Source organism: Hyla sarda, chromosome 9 (assembly GCF_029499605.1).
Source record: "Hyla sarda isolate aHylSar1 chromosome 9, aHylSar1.hap1, whole genome shotgun sequence".
NCBI lineage: Eukaryota > Metazoa > Chordata > Amphibia > Anura > Hylidae > Hyla > Hyla sarda.
In genome coordinates, this window is record NC_079197.1 from 97,659,368 (window position 1) to 97,681,536 (window position 22,169).

Here is a 22,169-nt window from a genome sequence, read left to right on the forward strand (position 1 = left end):
GTGCAGTGTTATAGGTTCCTATGGGAGCTATAACACTGCAAAAAAAAAAGTGAAAAAAAAGTGAATAAAGATCATTTAACTCCTCCCCTATTAAAAGTTTGAATCACCCCCCTTTTCCAATAAAAAAAAAAACACAGTGTAAATAAAAATAAACAATAGTGGTATCACCGCGTGCGGAAATGTCCGAATTATAAAAATATATCATTAATTAAACCGCTCGGTCAATGGCGTGCGCGCAAAAAAATTCAAAAGTCCAAAATAGTGCATTTTTGGTCACTTTTTATATCATTTAAAAATGAATAAAATGCGATCAATAAGTCCTATCAATGCAAAAATGGTACCGTTAAAAACTTCAGATCACGGCGCAAATAATGAGCCCTCATACCGCCCCATACACGGAAAAATAAAAAAGTTATAGGGGTCAGAAGATGACAATTTTAAACGTATTAATTTTCCTGCATGTAGTTATGATTTTTTCCAGAAGTACAACAAAATCAAACCTATATAAGTAGGGTATCATTTTAACCGTATGGACCTACAGAATAAATATCAGGTGTCATTTTTACCGAAAAATGTACTACGTAGAAACGGAAGCCCCCAAAAGTTACAAAACTGCGTTGTTTTTTTCAATTTTGTCGCACAATGATTTTTTTTTCCGTTTCACCGTAGATTTTTGGCCAAAATGACTGACGTCATTACAAAGTAGAATTGGTGGCGCAAAAAATAAGCCATCATATGGATTTTTAGGTGCAAAATTGAAAGAGTTATGATTTTTTAAAGGCAAGGAGCAAAAAACGAAAATGCAAAAACGGAAAAAAACCCGGTCCTTAATTGGTTAAAGCAGTTATCCAGGAAAAAAAAAATTTTATATATCAATTGGCTCCAGAAAGTTAAACAGGTTTGTAAATTACTTCTATAAAAAAATCTTAATCCTTTCAGTACTTATGAGCTGCTGAAGTTAAGTTGTTGTTTTCTGTCTAAGTGCTCTCTGATGACACTTGTCTCAGGAACTGTCCAGAGTAGAAGCAAATCCCCATAGCAAACCTCTTCTGCTCTGTGCAGTTCCCAAGACAAGCAGAGATGTCAGCAGAGAGCACTGTTGTCAGACAAAAAAGAACAACTCAACTTCAGCAGCTGATAATTATTAGAGGGATTAAGATTTTTTAATAGAAGTAATTTACAAACTTTAACTTTCTGGAGCCAGTTGATATATAAAAAAAAAGTTTTTTCCTGGATAACCCCTTTAACCCCTTAAGGACGCAGGACGTAAATGTACGTCCTGGTGAGGTGGTACTTAACGCACCAGGACGTACATTTACGTCCTAAGCATAACCGCGGGCATCGGAGCGATGCCCGTGTCATGCACGGCTGATCCCGGCTGCTGATCGCAGCCAGGGACCCGCCGGCAATGTCCGCCATTAACCCCTCAGGTGCCGGGGTCAATACAGATCCCGGCATCTGCGGCAGTTCGCGATTTAAATGAACGATCGGATCGCCCGCAGCGCTGCTGCGGGGATCCGATCATTCATAACGCCGCACGGAGGTCCCCTCTCCTTCCTCCGTGCGGCTCCCGGCGTCTCCTGCTCTGGTCTGTGATCGAGCAGACCAGAGCAGGAGATGACCGATAATACTGATCTGTTCTATGTCCTATACATAGAACAGATCAGTATTAGCAATCATGGTATTGCTATGAATAGTCCCCTATGGGGACTATTCAAGTGTAAAAAAAAATGTAAAAAAATGTAAAAGTAAAAATAAAAAAAAGTGAAAAATCCCCTCCCCCAATAAAAAAGTAAAACGTCCGTTTTTTCCTATTTTACCCCCAAAAAGCGTAAAAAACATTTTTTATAGACATATTTGGTATCGCCGCGTGCGTAAATGTCCGAACTATTAAAAAAAAATGTTAATGATCCCGTACGGTGAAGGGCGTGAACTAAAAAAAAATAAAAAATGTCCAAAATTCCTACTTTTTTTATACATTTTATTAAAAAAAAAATTATAAAAAATGTATTAAAAGTTTTTTATATGCAAATGTGGTATCAAAAAAAAGTACAGATCATGGCGCAAAAAATGAGCCCCCATACCGCCACTTATACAGAAAAATAAAAAGTTAGAGGTCATCAAAATAAAGGGATTATAAACGTACAAATTTGGTTAAAAAGTTTTTGATTTTTTTTAAGCGCAACAATAATATAAAAGTATATAATAATGGTATCATTTTAATCGTATTGACCCTCAGAATAAAGAACACATGTCATTTTTACCATAAATTGTACGGCGTGAAAACAAAACCTTCCAAAATTAGCAAAATTGCGTTTTTCGTTTTAATTTCCCCACAAAAATAGTGTTTTTTGGTTGCGCCATACATTTTATGATATAATGAGTGATGTCATTACAAAGGACAACTGGTCGCGCAAAAAACAAGCCCTAATACTAGTCTGTGGATGAAAATATAAAAGAGTTATGATTTTTAGAAGGCGAGGAGGAAAAAATGAAAACGTAAAAATTAAATTGTCTGAGTCCTTAAGGCCAAAATGGGCTGAGTCCTTAAGGGGTTAAAGGGGTACTCCGGTGGAAAACTTAATATAAAAATAATTGTTTTCCTGGAATACCCCTTTAACTATTCTTCATATATTATACTTGTATTAAGTAAACAGGCACAGGCTGTATTAATAGGAAAAATAAATATTGGACAGTGCCTATCATTGGGATCTCCCAATTTAGTTTTCTAACTGCATGTGTCTAATGCACATCAGAAGAATAAAGTCTGTCATAAAGAGCAACTGGTATTGTGTTCATGGTTTTGTCCAGCCAACAGCTGATATGACCTCCCCATCACTTCCATGGACAAGCAGGCGGCACTAGCACTATTTTATGCTTAATGTCACTTCCTAGTGGCAGCAGCCTATACCCAAGGAGCCTGTTTCCCCAATGACACAAATGGGAAATACGCAAATACCCCCTGAGCCTTTATGTTGCATCCTACCTTTGATAAAGAGGAATGGCTACATTATAAATGTTAATTATTACACATCATATTATTTTTAGGCTGTAAGGCTATAGTAGTGGTGTGGGTGGGACCAAGATTCCCCTTCAGCATGGTTCAGCGGAAAAACATGGTTAAAGGGGTTTCCTCATTTGGACAAGATATCCCTTATTCACAAGCTGTGCATGTGCAGGCACTGCTCCACTAATTCTTTATGGGCTTTCTGATTGTTTCTGAGCATTGTGTTTTGGGGATCGATGGGGGTCCCAGGGATCAGATCACCACTGAAATGATCACTTATTCTATAGATAGTGGATAATCTGTGCAAATGAGAAAATCTCTTTAATAGTATCTTAATGTATGAAAGAAATCATGTGTATATATATATATATATATATATATATATATATATATACATACCGTATTTATCGGGGTATCCCACGCACCGCTTATAACACGCACCCTCATTTAACCAAGGATATTTGGGTAAAAAAAGTTTTTTACTCAAATATCCATGGTAAAATGAGGGTGCGTGTGTGCGCGTGTATACCCCGATACACCCCCAGGAAAGGCAGGGGGAGAGAGGCCGTCGCTGCCCGCTTCTCTCCCCCTGCCTTTCCTGGGGTCTAGAGCCCTGCTGCCGGCCCTCCTCTCCCCCTGGCTTTCGGCGCCACTGCCCGTTCTGTCCCCCTGACTATCGGTGCCGGGGGGAGAGAAGGGGCAGCGGCACCCATTGCCGGCGCCGCTGCCCCGTTGCCTCCCCCCATCCCCGGTGGCATAATTACCTGGGTCGGGTCCGCGCTGCTGCAGGCCTCTGGCGCGCGTCCCCTGCGTCGTTGCTATGCACGCTGCGGCGCACTGACGTCATGCGCCGCGCCGTGCAGCGCATAGCAACGACGCAGGGGACGCACGCCGGAGGCCTGCAGCAGCGCGGACCCGACCCAGGTAATTATGCCACCGCGGATGGGGGGAGGCAACAGAGGCTATCGTCGCCGGCAATGGGGCGCCGGCACCGAAAGTCAGGGGGACAGAACGGGCAGCGGTGCCGATAGCCAGGGGGAGAGGAGGGCAGGCAGCAGCGCTCTAGACCCCAGGAAAGGCAGGGGGAGAGAAGCGGGCAGCGACTGCCTCTCTCCCCCTGCCTTTCCTGGGGGTGTATCGTCGTATAACACGCACATAGACTTTAGGCTAAAAATTTTAGCCTAAAAAGTGCGTGTTATACGCCGATAAATACGGTATATATATATATATATATATATATATATATATATATATATGCAGAGGCTGCCTGGAGAAGTTTCATAAGATACAAGGATCCTGTTGCATCTATCCCTTAAGCCTGAGTTCACAAGCAGGACTTTGGTAAGCATTTTTTAGCCACAGTCAGGAGTGGGTCTAAATCTTTCAGTTATAGTGCAAATTAGAGGTGCACCGAAATGGAAATTTCAGAACCGAAACGAAACCGAAATAAAAAAAAAATGTCCGGCCGAAAGCGATACCGAAACCAAAAGTGACTTCTCCCCGTCTTCTGGTAAAATGCAGCGCTCCGCTCATTAGATTAGATTCCCCCACATTAGATTGCCAGCTCCCCCACATTAGATCGGGAGTTCCCCCACATTAATAGGCAGCTCCCCCACAATAGTAGGCAGCTCCCCCACAATAGTAGGCAGCTCCCCCACAATAGTAGGAGGCTCCCCCACAATAGTAGGAGGCTCCCCCACAATAATAGGAGGCTCCCCCACAATAGTAGGCAGCTCCCCAACAATAGTAGGCAGCTCCCCCACAATAGTAGGCAGCTCCCCCACAATAGTAGGCAGCTCCCCCACAATAGTAGGCAGCTCCCCAACAATAGTAGGCAGTTCCCCAACAATAGTAGGCAGCTCCCCCACAATAGTAGGCAGCTCCCCCACAATAGTAGGCAGCTCCCCCACAATAGTAGGCAGCTCCTCAACAATAGTAGGCAGCTCCCCCACATTAATAGGCAGCTCCCCAACAATAGTAGGCAGCTCCCCCACAATAGTAGGCAGCTCCCTAACAATAGTAGGCAGCTCCCCCACAATAGTAGGCAGCTCCCCCACATTAATAGGCAGCTCCCCCACAATAGTAGGCAGCTCCCCCACAAAAGTAGGCAGCTCCCCCACATTAATAGGCAGCTCCCCAACAATAGTAGGCAGCTCCCCCACAATAGTAGCAGTTCCCCCACAATAGTAGGCAGCTCCCCCACATTAGGTCAGCATTTCCCCCACAATAGTAGGAAGGTTCCCCACAATAGTAGGCAGTTCCCCCACAATATTAGGCAGCTCCCCCCCAACAATATTAGGCAGCTCCCCCCACATTTGTAGGCAGCTCCCCCCACATTAGGTCAGCAGTTCCCCCACAATAGTAGCCAGCTTCCCCCCACCCCACAGACATACAGCTTCCAGCCATATACAGTGTATGGCTGGAGGCTGTATGTCTGTACTGCTGCCCCCACAGTGATCCGGTCACCGCTCCTCCGGCCCGGGGTCACATCTACTGCTATGGCCTATGGACCATAGCAGTAGGTGCCGGGACCGGAGGAGCGGTGACCGGAACACTGAAGAAGATGACGCACCGCCGGTCACTTACCAGGCCCCGGCCAGCGCGCGTTCTCCTGCGGTCCTCCTGCGTCTCTATGGTTGTATGCATGGGATGTCCCGTGCCGTGCGTACAACCATAGAGGCGGAGAAGCGAAGGACCGAAGGAGGACGCGCGCTGGCCGGGGAATGGTGAGTGACCAGCGGACATCCTTATGTCCTGTTGTGAAACTACAACTACCAGCATGCCCGGACAGCCTTTGCCGGTCCGGGCATGCTGGGAGTTGTAGTTTCACAACAGCTGGAGGCCCCCTGGTATTTAGTATACAGTATTAGTTTTTATATGCTCAGGCCGGCCCCCACCTACAGCCACACACGGGAGCCGGCCTGGGCACATAAAAAGAAGTATTCCTATCCCGGAGAGCGCGCCCCCCCAGATGTTGCGCCCGGTGCGGCTGGCCCCCCCTGCACCCCCCACGCTACGCCTCTGGCACTGGCAGTGTTTGTAACTTGTGCTGTAGGCGGGCAGGGGAGGTGGGTCAATATCGGCAAATTTTTTGTTGTTTCGGCATTTCCCCAAAATAGCTATTTTCGGCCGATATGTATCGGCCGCCGATATATCGGTGCATCCCTAGTGCAAATCTTTCAGGAATAGTTTTTTTCTCAGTTCCACTCAGTTTTGACCAAAATACTGACCAAAATGAAAAAAAAAATTACCTAAAATGAAAACCAAATACTGTCCAAAATACTATATGTGGACCCAGAGTAACAATTACGTACCTTTCAAACTATCAGACCAATATTATGTAATATATTATGCAGGACGGCAGTGCATTACTACAGCAACTTTCAGCCTTCAGACAATGATGTGTTTGCATGATCTCACTGATATGAATAGTCAAACTATGAAAAAAATACTTACATCTGCAGAATTGAACACATCGGGTAGAAGAAAATTGAGCAATGACCACAATTCATGGAGGTTATTCTGAAGCGGCGTGCCCGTCAGTAGTAAACGGTTTGTGGTCTTAAACTCTCGAACAATCTCAGACAGCTAAAGAATAGAGAAAAGCATGTTCAGACAAATGTTAACACACTAAACAATGAGGCCTGTTCATTTTATTAAAGGAAATCTGTCATCAGAATCACCCGCACTAAACCTGTTACACAGGCTTGTAGTGCGGGTGATCCTGATTAAAACGCTTCTTACCCGGTTAAAAATGGTTCAGCGGTTCTTAAGATATCTATATCTTTAGTGTTCTGTTATTCCCTGGCTTGGGACTCAGTGGGAGGTGTTATCATCTGGGACTCGGCCACACGTCATTCTAGCTGGGCGGAGCTGCCGCCCGGCTCATGAATATTCATGAACTTATCCTCGTAGTCTAACTCCTTTTTCTAGGTCTGGTGTGAGGGCCGCGCATGCGCAGCGTTCCGTACACCCGGAAGCAGCGTTCTCCCCCCGGCTTCACTCGAGCTGTGGCCCTATACAAGTAAGAAAACGGGCTGCATGAGTGAAAAGCTTGTTCCTTCAGTTTGTGAATAAAAACACCCTCCGTCCCTCCCTTCCTCCCACCCCTGGCTTTTCACTCATGCAGCCTGTCTTCTTACTTGTATAGGGCCGCAGCTCTCCGGGGGGAGAACGCTGCTTCCGGGTGTACAGAACGCAGCGCATGCGCAGCCCTCCCCACCAGACCTAGAAAAAGGAGTTAGACTACGAGGATAAATTCATGAATATTCATGAGCCGGGCGGCCGCTCCGCCCAGCTAGAATGACGTGTGGCCGAGTCCCAGATGATAACACCTCCCACTGGGTCCCAAGCCAGGGAATAACAGAAAACTAAAGCTATAGATATCTGAAGAACCGCTGAACCATTTTTTACCGGGTAAGAAGCGTTTTAATCAGGATCACCAGCACTACAAGCCTGTGTAACAGGTTTAGTGCGGGTGATTCTGTTGACAGATTTCCTTTAAATATTTGTATGTTCCTCTTGTCTCTGTAAACCTTCTAAAACTGGATATGAAGCTGTAGTCTGCTAAGGAACCAAATAGCAAGTGGTCAACTCCCCTTCAAGTACCCAATATAAAGGGGGCAGCTACTGCCTACAGGGAGCAGCTATCTACAGGGGGAGCTACCTACAGGTGTCACATACCTACTTGGGGCACCTGCATAATTGGGTAAACTATGTTAAGCAACCTGTCTACCTACTGGAGCAACCTATCATCTTAATGTGGGGGACCTACCTATTCTTCCTTAACCTACGTATCTATCCACTCAGCTGTGTGAGACACCAATGGTGTTCTCATGACTGTCAGGGGCATTATAATTGCTGGGAAAGTGTGGAGCCTAAAATGTTTGTCTGGCAGGTTCTGCAAAGATGAGTTGTGGCTGGAAGAAATCGTCATGACGGTCTTGGCCGGATGGATTAGAGAAACAAAAGTGAATGACGTCACATGATGTACAGTGGGGATCAAAAGTTTGGGCACCCCAGGTAAAAATTTGTATTAATGTGCATAAAGAAGCCAAGAAAAGATGGAAAATCTCCAAAAGGCATCAAATTACAGATTAGACATTCTTATAATATGTCAACAAAAGTTAGATTTTATTTCCATCATTTACACTTTCAAAGTAACAGAAAACAAAAAAATGGTGTTTGCAAAAGTTTGGGCACCCTGCAGAATTTATAGCATGCACTGACCCTTTGCAAAGCTGAGACCTGCCAGTGTCATGGATTGTTCTCAATCATCATCTGGGAAGACCAGGTGATGTCAATCTCAAAGGTTTTAAATGCCCAGACTCATCTGACCTTGCCCCAACAATCAGCACCCTGGGTTCTTCTAAGCAGTTGTCTAGAAATCTGAAAGTGAAAATAGTTAACGCTCACAAAGCTGGAGAAGGCTTTAAGAAGATAGCAAAATGTTTTCAGATGTCAATATCCTCTGTTTGGAATGTAATTAAGAAATGGCAGTCATCAGGAACAGTGGAAGTTAAAGCAAGATCTGGAAGACCAAGAAAAATATCAGACAGAACAGCTCGCAGGATTGTGAGAAAAACAATTCAAAACCCACGTTTGACTGCACAATCCCTCCAGAAAGATCTGGCAGACACTGGAGTTGTGGTACACTATTCCACTGTAAAGAGATACAAATATGGTCTTCATGGAAGAGTCATCAGAAGAAAACCTCTTCTATGTCCTCATCCCAAAAATCAGCATTTGAACTTTGCAAATTAACATATAAACAAGCCTGGTGCACTTTGAAAACAAGTTCTGTGGACCGATGAGGTTAAAATTTATCTTTTTGGCTGGAATGAGCAAAGGTACGTTTGGAGAAGAAGGGGAAAAGAAGTTAATGAAAAGAACCTCTGTCCAACTGTTAAGCATGGGGGTGGATCACTCAAGCTTTGGGGTTGTATTGCAGCCAGTGGCACAGGGAACATCTCATGAGTAGAAGGAAAAATGGATTCAATAACATTTCAGCAAATTTTGGATGCTAACTTGATGCCATCTGTGAAAAAGCTGAAGTTAAAGAGAGGATGGCTTCTGCAAATGGATAATGATCCTAAACACACCTCGAAATCCACGGGGGATTACATCAAGAGGCGTAAACTGAAGGTTTTGCCATGGCCTTCACAATCTCCTGACCTCAACATAATTGAAAATCTATGGATAGACCTTAAAAGAGAAGTGCGTGACAGAAAGCCCAGAAATCTCAAAGAACTGGAAGACTTTTGTAAGGAAGAATGGGCAAAGATACCTCAAACAAGAATTGAAAGACTCTTGGCTGGCTACAAAAAGCTTTTATAAGCTGTGATACTTGCCAAAGGGGGCAGTACAAGATATTAACTCTGCAGGGTGCCCAAACTTTTGCAGACACCATTTTTTGGTTTTCTGTTATTTTGAAAGTGTAAATGATGGAATTAAAATCTAACTTTTGTTGACATATTACAAAAATATCTAATCTGTATTTTGATGCCTTTTGGAGATTTTTCCTTCTTTCCTTGGCTTCTTTATGCACATTAATACAAATTTTTACCTGGGGTGCCCAAACTTTTGATCCCCACTGTAACTGTATGTAATCACTTATATGGTCTGCAGAGCCTTTGTACAGCTGATATCGACCACTATATAGTCACTGTATAGGGGAAATATTTCCTCTTTTTATACTGGTATTATTGGTCTCAGTATAAAGGATTTGGTCAGGAACAGTATGGTGCCATTATGTATGGTAATAATATTTCATGGAATTATTAGTAATATTGGTCTCCGAAATTTGGCCTCTCCCCTTTGTGGCTCCTCCTTCACATAGCCACACCTATGACTGAAATGGGCTGATTAGTCTAAAATGTCTGGGCCTTCTTTCCGTCCCAGTCCAGCCTGTGTACAGTATACTGTAACATATCACTGATGTATGGCTGGTATACGTCAGTAAAAGTAACAGATGAAGTATGGAATAGTGTTGTAGCCTATGCTATTCCATGTACGGGAAAATAAACAATTGTTAATAGATCTTATAATAGTCTATGGATGATGGATGTTTGTGATGATGCCATACAACAGTGATCCCCAGCTTTTTTTCCCAGCTACTGCAAAACTACAACTCCAGGCATGACCTAACAGATGCAGCATGCTAGTAGTTGTAGCTTCGCAGTAGCTGGAGAGCCACATGTTCAAGATCAGTGCTTTACAGAAGCATTCATCACACACAAGCTATTATGGAATCTAGTTATTGGATAGGTCATATGATGTGAAAAGTTTTTATGTTATTAAAAAAACTACTTTTGACATTTCATAGAGAAATGTCAGAAGTTTTGATTGGTCGGGGTATATCAGGAGATTTTTCCAGTGTATGCTCTAAATAAAGAAAAGAAAAAAACAAGACATGTAGAAGGTCATGTTCAGAGAATACAGCCTGCTGTAAATTACAGACAAATTCTGATGTACACTTAACCGCACTGTCTCTATAAAGCATACATTCAGGCAACTGACCTTGGATTTTTCATTCTTTATTCTGTGTGCCTCATCAATAACAAGGTATCGCCAGTTGAACTTCTTAAAAACAGATTTTTCCCTTATGACCATTTCGTAGGAGGTAACACAGACATCCCACTCTCCTGGCATCATGACATCTCGTATAAAAGCAGCCTGGTTTACATAAGAAACAAGAACACCTTGAACTGAAGAAGCAACACATTTTAGATTTTAATGAAAAAGCAGACTTGGGATTATTCAGTATTAGGCTGCATTCACACCACGACTGAAGCCTATGGTTGCCGGATCCGGCTGGGGCAGGGGAAAACCGGGAACTCCCGTACCCCAGTCGGAGCGGTGTTGAAATCCATTTACTTTAATGAACCGACCGGAGTCAAACAGTGACTCCGGTCGGCTCATTTCTGCCCCGTATCCGGTTTTGTGACCGTACCTGAAACCATAGTATACTTTTATTACAGTTTATCATAGTGTAAGGTAGTCTAGACGAGGAGCAATAATTAACTGTATGTGGCCACTAATACTAGGAGCATTGAAAAGCAGTATGTAAAAATCTGCTGCAGCGTCATCCTCCATATGTCATCTGTGCCACGGTTCTACAGAAGGATCATCTACCTCAAACTCTACAAGTAGATCCCCTATTAAAAAAAAATGTGGCTACTATAGAGCTAACTTTTAGGGTACTGTCATGTCTTTTCTTACAAATATATTGTATAGTACTGCAGTGACAAGACTAACAAGTCAGTTAGTTGAGCCACTTAAGGCAATCTGTGGGATAGACTGACTTTCTAATGTGTTTGGGACCTCCCAACTCTTCTCTAAGACATGATGTCAGGGGAGAGAAGGATCAAGCACTCTAGATTTGAATTGCCTGATTCTTTTGTTTTCGGAAAATAAGCACTGAGAAAAACAGTGAAAGTTACTTCTCCTCTCTCCATTCAGAACATATGACTGTTCAGCTCACTCAAGCATTTGTGTATATAGGGCGATTGGAAAAGCATTTAGCTGACAGCTAAGTTTATACCTTATGTCTAATTCCTCTAATAGCAATATATCAATATACAGAAAAGTTGTGCACATTGCTCCTATATATTCATACTTACCCGTGCATCCTTGTCACCAATGAGACAAACAGCGGAAAGTGATGGCACCCAACGTTTAAACTCATTCATCCAGTTGTGTAGGGTGGATTTTGGTACCAGCACCATATGTGGACCTGGAATGTTCCTGTAGTGTTTAAGGTAGCCCAACAAAGCAATGGTTTGCAATGTCTTACCTAATCCCTAAAATGAGACAAGAACAGGCAAAATAAAACAGATCCTACTCTGTACAGCAATGTCACAAGAGAAAAAAATGATCTGACAGTTTTGGTGTGAAGCAACGCCATTACCAACTTTTTAAACTATTTTCTTAAGAAATGTTCACAAAGCTACTTTCATTGGAGAACTGAATTATACAGTACAAATACATCCAAAAGGCTGTTCTATGGCCAATATGGCTGCATATAGCTTTATATTCAGTAGATGTCTGCAGTATTCACATTATAGAGGCTAATTGTCAGAAACCCCTCCTCTCACCTATCCTGAAAACATGCAGATGAGTCTCACCTCAGAATGAAGTTGCAAGTCGTGCATGCGAGCCGCCGCTTTATTCCTTTTTTATGGAGCTGCTGGAGTACAGCGCTAAGCTATCATGAACAACTCCATAGACAATGAATGAAGGGTCGGCATGTATGTGGGACTTGCAACATTTCGAGGTGGACATTTTCAATATCGGGGCAGGAGGCTTCCCAGTGGTCAGACATCCCCCCCCTTTGGATATAAGATAAGTATTCTAAGTCGGAACACCCCTTAAACTGACATAAATACACAATAGAACTCTGCTATAAATAGGATTTACCATTTCATCTGCCAATATACCATTAATGCCATTTTCATACAGTGAGATCATCCAGTTGAGGCCTCTGACTTGATAATCTCTCAGTGTTCCCCATTTCACATCTGCAGGACAAAGATTTCAAAATGAGAAAAAGTAATGAAAAACTAACATCTTAATAATATAAAAAAAACTTAGGGCTTCTCCGGCTTTTGACGGAGCTAAAAAAAAAAAAAAAAAATATAGGGCTTTTAAGAATATTTAATACATGTGAGATGATGATATGCATATAGGTTGTCATTTTTCATTGTAGATGTAAGTGAAGCATTTTTCTACACCTTTTTTGTGTGCTGGTAATGTGTAGGAGCACCAAATTTATTAAATGATCACATAGCATTTGATACATTTTGTACAGGTCACATTTTCTGAAATTTCTCTCTTTACATACACTAAAAAGCTAAGCTAAGTCTGGGCTGGTGCAGTTTTAGAGACTTTTCAGTGGCTTTGCGCCTTTTTTGTGCCTTTCCACAAAAAGGTGCAGTTCATAAAACCCTTCCATATCATGTGAATTGCCAAAATCAGTGGATTGCAATTCAAAATCAGCAGAAATGTGTAAACCAAAAGGTGCAAATAAACCCTGCTTGCACCTTTTTTATGCCTTTTTTTAGACACAAAAAAACTGTGATAAATGTCAGCCATAATGTATAAATGTGGCCCACCTAAAATATTACAATCTGAACATGATGTGGGATATAGGGACATGAATTGTATTGCTCTTTTATATACAAAGCATTGCTGAATAAGTAAAAAACAATGGATAGATATAAACTTCAGAGTTATGTAACTAGCATATAAGTCATGATGCAGTCCAAGTTTATTTACAAAGCTATTTAGCATTTAAAGGTATAACATACAAGAAGGTGATTCTTCGAATCGCACACACACATTGGAGGTTTTGCGGCTTTCGGACATCAATTCTTCATCTTCCTCTTGCTCTGTGCGTCGATGTCGATTGCTACATTTAAGAAAATACACAGAAAGAATAACATATCATTAGTGGTATTTATGTGTCTACCCACATAAAGTACAGTATATATATATATATAGAGAGAGAGAGATAATGACATGTCAGTAAGTGTTTGTATTCCTCATAAAATAGCCATTCTAGACTATCTATTCTTAGAAGTTTCTATGCATCATTTCTCTGTCATCATTCCATTTATCAATAGGTCCTAATCCTAGTCCTAGATTGGGAAGCGGCTCATCTCTAGGTCAAGGACAATGGGGATATTTCCTGGTGTAGTAACAGAAGAACAGCATTATCATTGTGGAGGCTAAAGAGTCTCTGACTGATGGAAAATACTGCGCTTCCATTTTCAATAGGGGCATCTTCAACATGTCCATGAAGTGCGTATAGTTTAAACATAAAAATTGAATGCAGACAAAAAAATGTATGCGATTCTCAGGAATTTTATCTTTTAAAGGAGTATAGCTACAACACATTCTCTTGGCTGACACTCCTCTTGAATTTCTGTAGAGAGGAACCAGAGGAGTTCAGCAATAAGGCAACCCCTTTCTATCTAAATAAACAACATTAAGATCAACTAAAGTGTATTTTAATGGAGGGAAAGCATGTGATAGCTGCTGACCCAACAAATTAAAGTGGTAACCCTTTAAGCATAGGGGATAAGTGTCTGATTACAAGGGGTCTTTAGAATCTTCAGAATGGGGCCCTTTTCATACTGCCGAATGCTCCGTCTCCTGCCTACTGAGATGAACTGGTCTCTGCAGTGACAGGCCACTTAGCCAGTTACAGGCTGAGCTGGGACAACGCTGTGGCTAGTGATTGACTGAACAGCCCGCCACTGCCAAAACCAGTTCATCTCAGTAGACAGGAGCTGGAACACTCTGCAGTAAAAGAACGGCTCCGTGCTGGTGATTGGGGGGGGGGGGCAGAGGTTGAACTCCCTTATCTCCTATCCAATTCTTGATAACTGGTGTATACCTGTACATCTTTAAAGTGGGTAAATGTTGTTTTTCCCATTACACATGAATGCGCAGCTTAGCCAAACATGCAGTTGTATTCAGTAGGAAGAAAGGAACAAGACGTTGTAAATTTCTCTAGGAGGGGAATGTCTCCCATAAGAACAACAGTATCAAGCATGTGAAAATCCAATTCACTTGACATCTTCAGAGGACCCCTCAACATACATTAGATCGTTTACCGATCCTACCACCATTGGGAGGTTCAGCTGACATTTGTGTATAGCCAGCAGCTGAGATTTTTTCTTATTTTTATGCAATGTAAAGTGAGTGGTTTGGCAAAACACCTCTAAAAAGTCAGCTTGAGATGCTGTAGAGCTCACTAGGGGATTACCGACCTGAGTAATTTGTCTCAGCAATTAGCCTCTCGGTGGGTCACCACGCAGCAGCTTCAGGTCCAGGAATATATCGGCCAGCAATATATTTTATCACACACAAGATCAGGTCTACAAGTCAATAATGTGTGACAGTATTACTCTTTAGGTGTATCTAAACTCCCTGAACCTGATATGCATCTGCCCCGATCAGCTGTTGCAATTGCAAACTGCTACTTACACACTGTCCCTATCGGATGCTACTGCATGACACTGTCAGTTGACACCCAGTGATCCCCATGAATGTAGTGATGTCCCATCTGCCACAGGGTTATACTCCGTCCTGCCAGAATACAAAAACTAACTGCCTCACTGTATATGTACATATGAATGTACGTTAACTATTTCGATGTAACTTGGATCTGATGAAGAGAGAAGTTGTCCTCTAGAAACATGTTGTCCCTGTAATTTTATTGCACACTATTACAATAAGTTCAGCATTCTATAGATCTTTTGAAACTAGTTATCCCCTGGTAAGTGCTACAAGCCAACTTTTTAGAAGGGTTTTGCCAAACCAACCACTTTACATCACATTGTTCATTACTGTTCCTAGTAGGACACAATATCGTCGGCTAGCACACCATAAGGTGAGCACCCTTTACCTCATCCTGACCATTTACAATTTTATAAAAGGATAACCGCACCAGATAGTGCCACCTCTGTTTTCTTCTCTTTTTCTATTGGATTTTATACCATTAATAAACAGAATTTAAACATTAATATTTGGAAAAATTGTGTACATTCTGTTTAATTGCATTTGTGAGATATGAAAGAATGTGAGAAGCGATTTACATACTCTCCGGCAGACAACAAACTTTGTTTTTCATCTTTCTTTGTCCTGGGGCGTCCTAATTTCACTTTGAGAGGAGAAGTTGGAGATTTCTGTGAAGCCGGCTGAATGAAATGTGCAAAAAGCTCCGTCTGCTTCAGGAGAAACTCGAATCTTTTAGAACGATCTGTTTTCTACAATATAAAAAGAATTCAATTACATTATTTCCAGCATCAAAGTAATGCTTCTGACCAAACATTTAGTAAACTAGAAACTATTGTCAAATATTCAAGTGATTTCATTTCCTATATTATCATGTGCACAGAACAGAATGTAACTAAGTGTAGACATAAAAGGAGTAAACAAAGATGAACCAATAAGTAACTGCTTTATACATTTCCTTTATTGCAAAACAGGATTAATAAATAATTGTGGGGTGCATTTATACTGAATTTATTATGCACACATGCTCATGTATATGTCTAATAAATGTTTTAAAGTATGTAACTGTATGTCCCCGCCATTGTAAAATATACCAATTTTTTAGTGATTGGCTCTTTTAAATACTGACCTATTTGAGCTCGGTGGAGGCTGAAAAGATATTGGGGGAATTTATCATTAATGTCTGTGGTAGACGTGTTTAACAGTCAATAAGTTTTAGCTGTGAAAGTGCTGATGTGCGTCGAATTTATGAAATGGCGCAGAGCATATGATAAATATGTCTGAGCAATACACAGAAAGGGTAAATGTCCTCAGCACTGTAAATTTTCCTTTCAGTTTGAAAGTGGCCGTGTCAAGTGCTGCGTGTTGCTGTATTGCATTGTTGACCCTCTGCTGATCCACTTTAGCTTTCTTAATTTTTGGTATATGGGGCTGAAAGAGGGTCATTTTTTGTACCATGATCTGTAGTTTTTGATGGCACCATTTTGCGTATATGTGACATTTTGGTCACTTTCTTTGGGCGAGATTTTGGGATGTGATGTAACCCGAAAATCTGCAATTTTGGGCTTTGGTATTTTTTTTACGTTTATGCCATTCACCGCACGGGATTAATAACATTTTATTTTAATAGTTCGGACATTTCCATAATGAGGAAAACCAAATATGTTTATTTTATTTATTTACAAAATAGGAAAAGAAGGTCATTTATTTTTTGGAGGGAAAAGGCTAATACACATTTATGAAAACTCAGGGCGTGCTGGGAGTTGTGGTTGTGTGTCATATAGAGAGACACATGTTAGGGCAGCAATTCCCAAAACTACAACTCCCAGCATGTCCTCACTGTTGGGGCATGCTGAGAGTTGTAGTCTTGTACCATATAGGTGATTTTTTTTTTTTACACCTTTAATTTGTGGCATTGGAAATGTGTATGTGCACCAAATGTATTAAATGGTCCCTTTGCATGGTGACTCCTTTAGGATTTTTTGTGCGACTTTTTAGAAAAAGTTGCAATGATAAATTCCTGACCACTGCGCCTGCAAAAACATATTTGACTACATCTTTTTTCTTAATCCCTCGATAAATTCACCCCATTATTCTGGTCCAAAACAATCTATGGAAAGTTAGAGCATGCACCGGGAGCAAAATAGCCTACAGGCACAGCCATCACAAGCACCAGGCTGCCATATACTACAAATATTTACTGGAAATGCAGGTTTTTACAAGGGCACTGTAACACCGAGCGCTCCGGGTCCCTCTCCTCCCCCGGAGCGCCCGCAGCGTTCATCTCCTGTTCGCAACGCTTCGGTCAGACTCGCTGAACGGGAGCGCTGCCCTGATTCCCCTGGCAGGGATGCAATTCGCGCGCCGGGGCGTGCCTGCCCGCGGGTCTGGCCCAATCAGTGTATTACCACCAAACACTACATAAACCCACTTCCCCTTCCTGTCCTCGCCGGATCTTGTTGCCCTAGTGCCCTGAGAAAGCGTTTTGTGTGTAACCCAAGCGTGTGTATCCAGACCCTTTGCCGTTGCCCCTGACTACGAACCATTGCCGCCTGCCTTGACCTCTTGCTACGTCCGACCTTGCCTTCGCCTTGTCCTTGTGTACCACGCCTATCTCAGCTGACAGTGAGGTCGAGTCGCTATCAGGGGATACAACCTGGGAGTTACCGCCGCAGCAAGTCCATCCCGCCTTGCGGCGGGCTCTGCTGAAAACCAGCAACTTCTTAGAACCGGTCCCCTGGTACGGCCCACGTCATCGCCTCACTGACACAGAGGATCCACTACCGCTTACCAGTCCGGTTCCTGACAGTAGATCCGGCCATGGATCCCGCTGAGGTGCCGCTGCCAAGTCTCGCTGACCTCACTACTGTGGTTGCCCAGCAGTCTCAGCACATCGCCCAACAAGGAAAACAGCTGTCGCAGTTGGACGCCATGCTCCAGCAGCTTCTGCCTCCACAGCGTCTACCATCTCCTCTGCCAGCTCCAGCATCTCCTCCACTTCGAGCTGCCGCTACTTCCCCCAGGGTCCGTTTGTCTCTTCCTGAGAAATTTGATGGGGATTCCTGTCCCAATGTTCCCTGCCCCTTGAGATGATGTCGGACCAGTTCCCCACAGAACGGTCTAAGGTGGCTTTTGTGGTCAGTTTACTATCTGGAAAGGCCTTGTCCTGGGCCACACCGCTTTGGGACCACAATGATCCTGCCACTGCTTCCATCCAGTCCTTCTTCTCCGAAGTACGCAGTGTCTTCGAGGAGCCAGCCCGGGCCTCCTCTGCCGAGACGGCTCTTCTGAATCTTGTCCAAGGGAGCTATTCAGTGGGCGAATACGCCATCCAGTTCCGCACCCTCGCCTCTGAGCTAGCTTGGAACAATGAGGCCCTCTGCGCGACCTTCAAGAAAGGTTTATCCAGCCACATCAAAGATGTTCTGGCCGCATGACAAATTCCCGCTACCTTGCCTGAACTTATCCAGTTGGCCACCCGCATAGATATGCGTTTCTCGGAAAGACGCCAGGAGCTCCGCCAAGAAAAGGATCTTGTTCACACCAGGCTGTTTTCTCGCTTGGCACCTCTCTTCCAGAATCCTTTGGAACCTACTCCTGTGCCTCCGGCCGAGGAGGCTATGCAAGTGGATCGGTCTCGCCTGACCCAAGAAGAGAGGACTCGCCGCAGAAATGGAAATTTGTGCCTGTATTGCGCTAGTACTGAACATTTCCTTAAGGACTGTCCTATTCGCCCTCCGCGTCAGGGAAATGCACGCACCTAGTTTACGCTGGGGAGGCGTTGCTAGGTGTGAATTCATCCTCTCCACGCCTGACTATTCCAGTGCGGGTTTCCCTACTTCCACCTTCTCTGCGGTGGCCTTCCTGGACTCAGGTTCTGCAGGAAACTTTATTGAAGCCTAATTTATCAACAGATTCAACATTCCTGTTACCCGTCTCATCAAACCCTTCTTTATTTCTTCTGTAAACGGAGAAAATCTGGACTACACCGTGCGTTACCGCACTGAACCTTTGCTCATGACCTTTGGTGTTCTCCATCAAGAAAAAATTGAATTTTTTGTTTTGCCTAACTGTACCTCTGACATCCTTCTTGGCCTGCCCTGGCTCCAGCGTCACACTCCTACCCTCGACTGGACCACTGGGGGCATTAAATCCTGGGGCTCTTCCTGCCACAAACGTTGCCTCAAGTCAGTACCAACCAGCCAAGTCCCCGTCGCTACTTCATTGTCTGGCCTTCCAAAGGTCTATCAGGACTTTTCTGACGTCTTCTGTAAAAACAAGGCGGAGGTCTTACCACCACATAGACCCTACGACTGTCCTATTGAATTGCTCCCTGGTACCACACCGCCCCACGGCAGAATTTATCCTCTCTCCGCTTCAGAAACTAAGGCCATGACTGAATACATACAGGAGAATCTAAAGAGAGGTTTCATCAGGAAGCCTTCTTCTCCAGCCGGAGCGGGGTTCTTCTTCGTGGCCAAGAAGGACGTTTCGCTACGCCCCTGCATAGACTATCGTGGCCTCAATAAAATCACAGTAATAAAACGCTACCCTCTGCCTCTCATCTCGGAACTCTTTGACCGTCTGCGTGGAGCAAAAATTTTCACTAAACTTGACCTCAGGGGCGCTTATAACCTCATCAGAATCCGAGAAGGAGATGAGTGGAAAACTGCTTTTAACACCAGAGATGGCCACTTCGAGTATCTCGTCATGCCATTTGGACTTTGCCACGCCCCTGCAGTATTTCAAGATTTTGTCAATGAAATTTTTCGGGACTTACTGTATACCTGCGTTGTTGTCTATTTAGACGACATCCTAATTTTTTCCTCCAATCTAGAGGAACACCGGCTCCATGTCCGTCAAGTGCTCCAGCGCCTTTGTGTAAATCATCTTTATGCCAAATTTGAAAAATGCCTTTTTTAACGCAGCTGTCTTCCTTTCCTGGGATACCTGGTCTCTGAAAAAGGTCTTCAAATGGATCCTGACAGGCTCTTCGCGGTCTTGGATTGGTCACGCCCCTCTGGACTCCGTGCTATCCAGCGCTTCCTTGGATTCGCCAACTACTATCGTCAGTTTATTCCCCACTTCTCCACCATCGTTGCTCCTATCGTGGCACTGACAAAGAAAAATGCAAATCCGAGGTCCTGGCCTCCCCAAGCGGATGAAGCTTTTACTCGCCTTAAGGCCGCCTTCGCCTCTGCACCAGTCTTGTCCAGGCCAGATCCTCTGAAGCCATTCTTCCTTGAGGTTGACGCCTCCTCAGTGGGAGCTGGAGCTGTCCTTCTCCAAAAAAAACGCTAAGGGAAAAAATGTCACTTGCAGTTTCTTCTCCAAAACTTTTTCTCCTCCTGTGCCTGAACAGCCTTGGTCCCACAGAGCCATGGACTTCATCACTGACCTTCCTTTATCTCATAGCAACACTGTCATTTGGGTGGTTGTTGATCGTTTTTCCAAAATGGCTCATTTTGTCCCGCTTCCTGGCCTTCCTTCTGCGCCACAGTTGGCGAAGCAATTTTTCTACAGATTTTTCGTCTTCACGGGCTTCCCACGCATATCGTCATGGATAGAGGTGTTCAATATGTTTCTAAATTTTGGAGAATCACTCTGCAATCAATTAAAGATCAAATTGAATTTCTCTTTCTCCTATCACCCCCAATCCAAAGGACAAGTGGAAAGAGTGAACCAGATTCTTGGTGACTACTTGCGACATTTTGTCTCCTCCCGTCAAGATGATTGGGTCGACCTTCTGCCCTGGGCTGAATTCTCGTACAATTTCAAAAATTCTGAGTCTTCCTCCAAATCTCCATTTTTTTGTGGTGTACGACCATCACCCGCTGCCCCCCTCCCCATTCCCACTTCGTCAGGAGTTCCTGCCGTGGATGAATTAACCCGGGACTTCTCCTCTATCTGGAAGGAGACTCAAAAGTTGCTCTTACTGGCCTCTTCTCGCATGAAGAGACATGCGGATAAAAAGAGAACTCCTCCTGTCTTTGCCCCTGGTGACAAAGTGTGGCTCTCTGCCAAATACATACGGTTTCGTGTCCCTAGCTACAAGCTGGGTCCTCGTTACCTCGGTCCATTTAAAATCCAAAACCAAATCAATTCTGTCTCTTACAAGCTCCATCTTCCTCCTTTTCGTATTCCCAGCTCTTTTTATGTCTCCCTTCTCAAACCTCTCATACTTAGCCGCTATTCCCCCAAGGTCACCGTTCCTACTCCTGTTCTCGCCTCCAATTTTGTCCGGGTTAAAAAAAAAATCTTATTGATTGGGAGAATTGTGGCCCCAAAGAGAGGTCTTGGGAACCCGAGGCCAATATTCTCGACAAGGAGCTAATTCATAAATTTCTAGGTTCCAGAAAGAGGGGGAGACCTAAGGGGGTAATGCCTAAGACCTAAGGGGGTACTGTAACGCCGAGCGCTCCGGGTCCCTCTCCTCCCCCGGAGTGCTCGCGGCGTTCATCTCCTGTTCGCAGCTCCCCGGTCAGACTCGCTGACTGGGAGCGCTGCTCTGATTCCCCCGGCGGGGATGCGATCCACACGGTGGGACGTGCCTGCCCGCGGGTCGCATCCCATTCTGCTCACCTGCCCCGTCCTTCTTCGGCTCCGTCCCGCCGCGTGCAGCCCCGCTCTCTAGGGCGCGCGCGCTGGCTCTATGAAATTTAAAGGGCCAGTGCACCACTAATTGGTGCCTGGCCCAATCAGTGTATTACCACCAAACACTACATAAACCCACTTCCCCTTCCTGTCCTCGCAGGATCTTGTTGCCCTAGTGCCCTGAGAAAGCGTTTTGTGTGTATCCCAAGCCTGTGTATCCAGACCCTTTGCCGTTGCCCCTGACTACGAACCATTGCCGCCTGTCTTGACCTCTTGCTACGTCCGACCTTGCCTTCGCCTTGTCCTTGTGTACCACGCCTATCTCAGCTGTCAGTGAAGTCGAGTCACTATCAGGGGATACGACCTGGGAGTTACCACCGCAGCAAGTCCATCCCGCCTTGCGGCGGGCTCTGGTGAAAACCAGTAACTTCTTAGAACCGGTCCCCTGGTACGGCCCACGTCATCGCCTCACTGACACAGAGGATCCACTACCACTTACCAGTCCGGTTCCTGACAGGCACTACTCTGTGAGATTACTATTTATGTT

The 22,169-nt window shown here is 44.0% G+C and overlaps 1 protein-coding gene across 1 annotated transcript in view; it reads right to left on the reverse strand.

Annotated features, from left to right (window-relative positions):
- The window catches only part of SMARCA1 (SWI/SNF related, matrix associated, actin dependent regulator of chromatin, subfamily a, member 1), a 163,888-nt gene that overhangs the window by 87,547 nt on the left and 54,172 nt on the right, over nt 1-22,169 (reverse strand). The window contains exons 3-8 of the mRNA XM_056539097.1: nt 15,614-15,780; nt 13,315-13,415; nt 12,425-12,525; nt 11,629-11,808; nt 10,526-10,681; nt 6,464-6,595 (exon numbers count right to left, since the gene is read on the reverse strand). Coding sequence (XP_056395072.1) covers nt 6,464-6,595; nt 10,526-10,681; nt 11,629-11,808; nt 12,425-12,525; nt 13,315-13,415; nt 15,614-15,780 — 837 coding nt within the window. The remainder of the gene's footprint in view (nt 1-6,463; nt 6,596-10,525; nt 10,682-11,628; nt 11,809-12,424; nt 12,526-13,314; nt 13,416-15,613; nt 15,781-22,169) is intronic.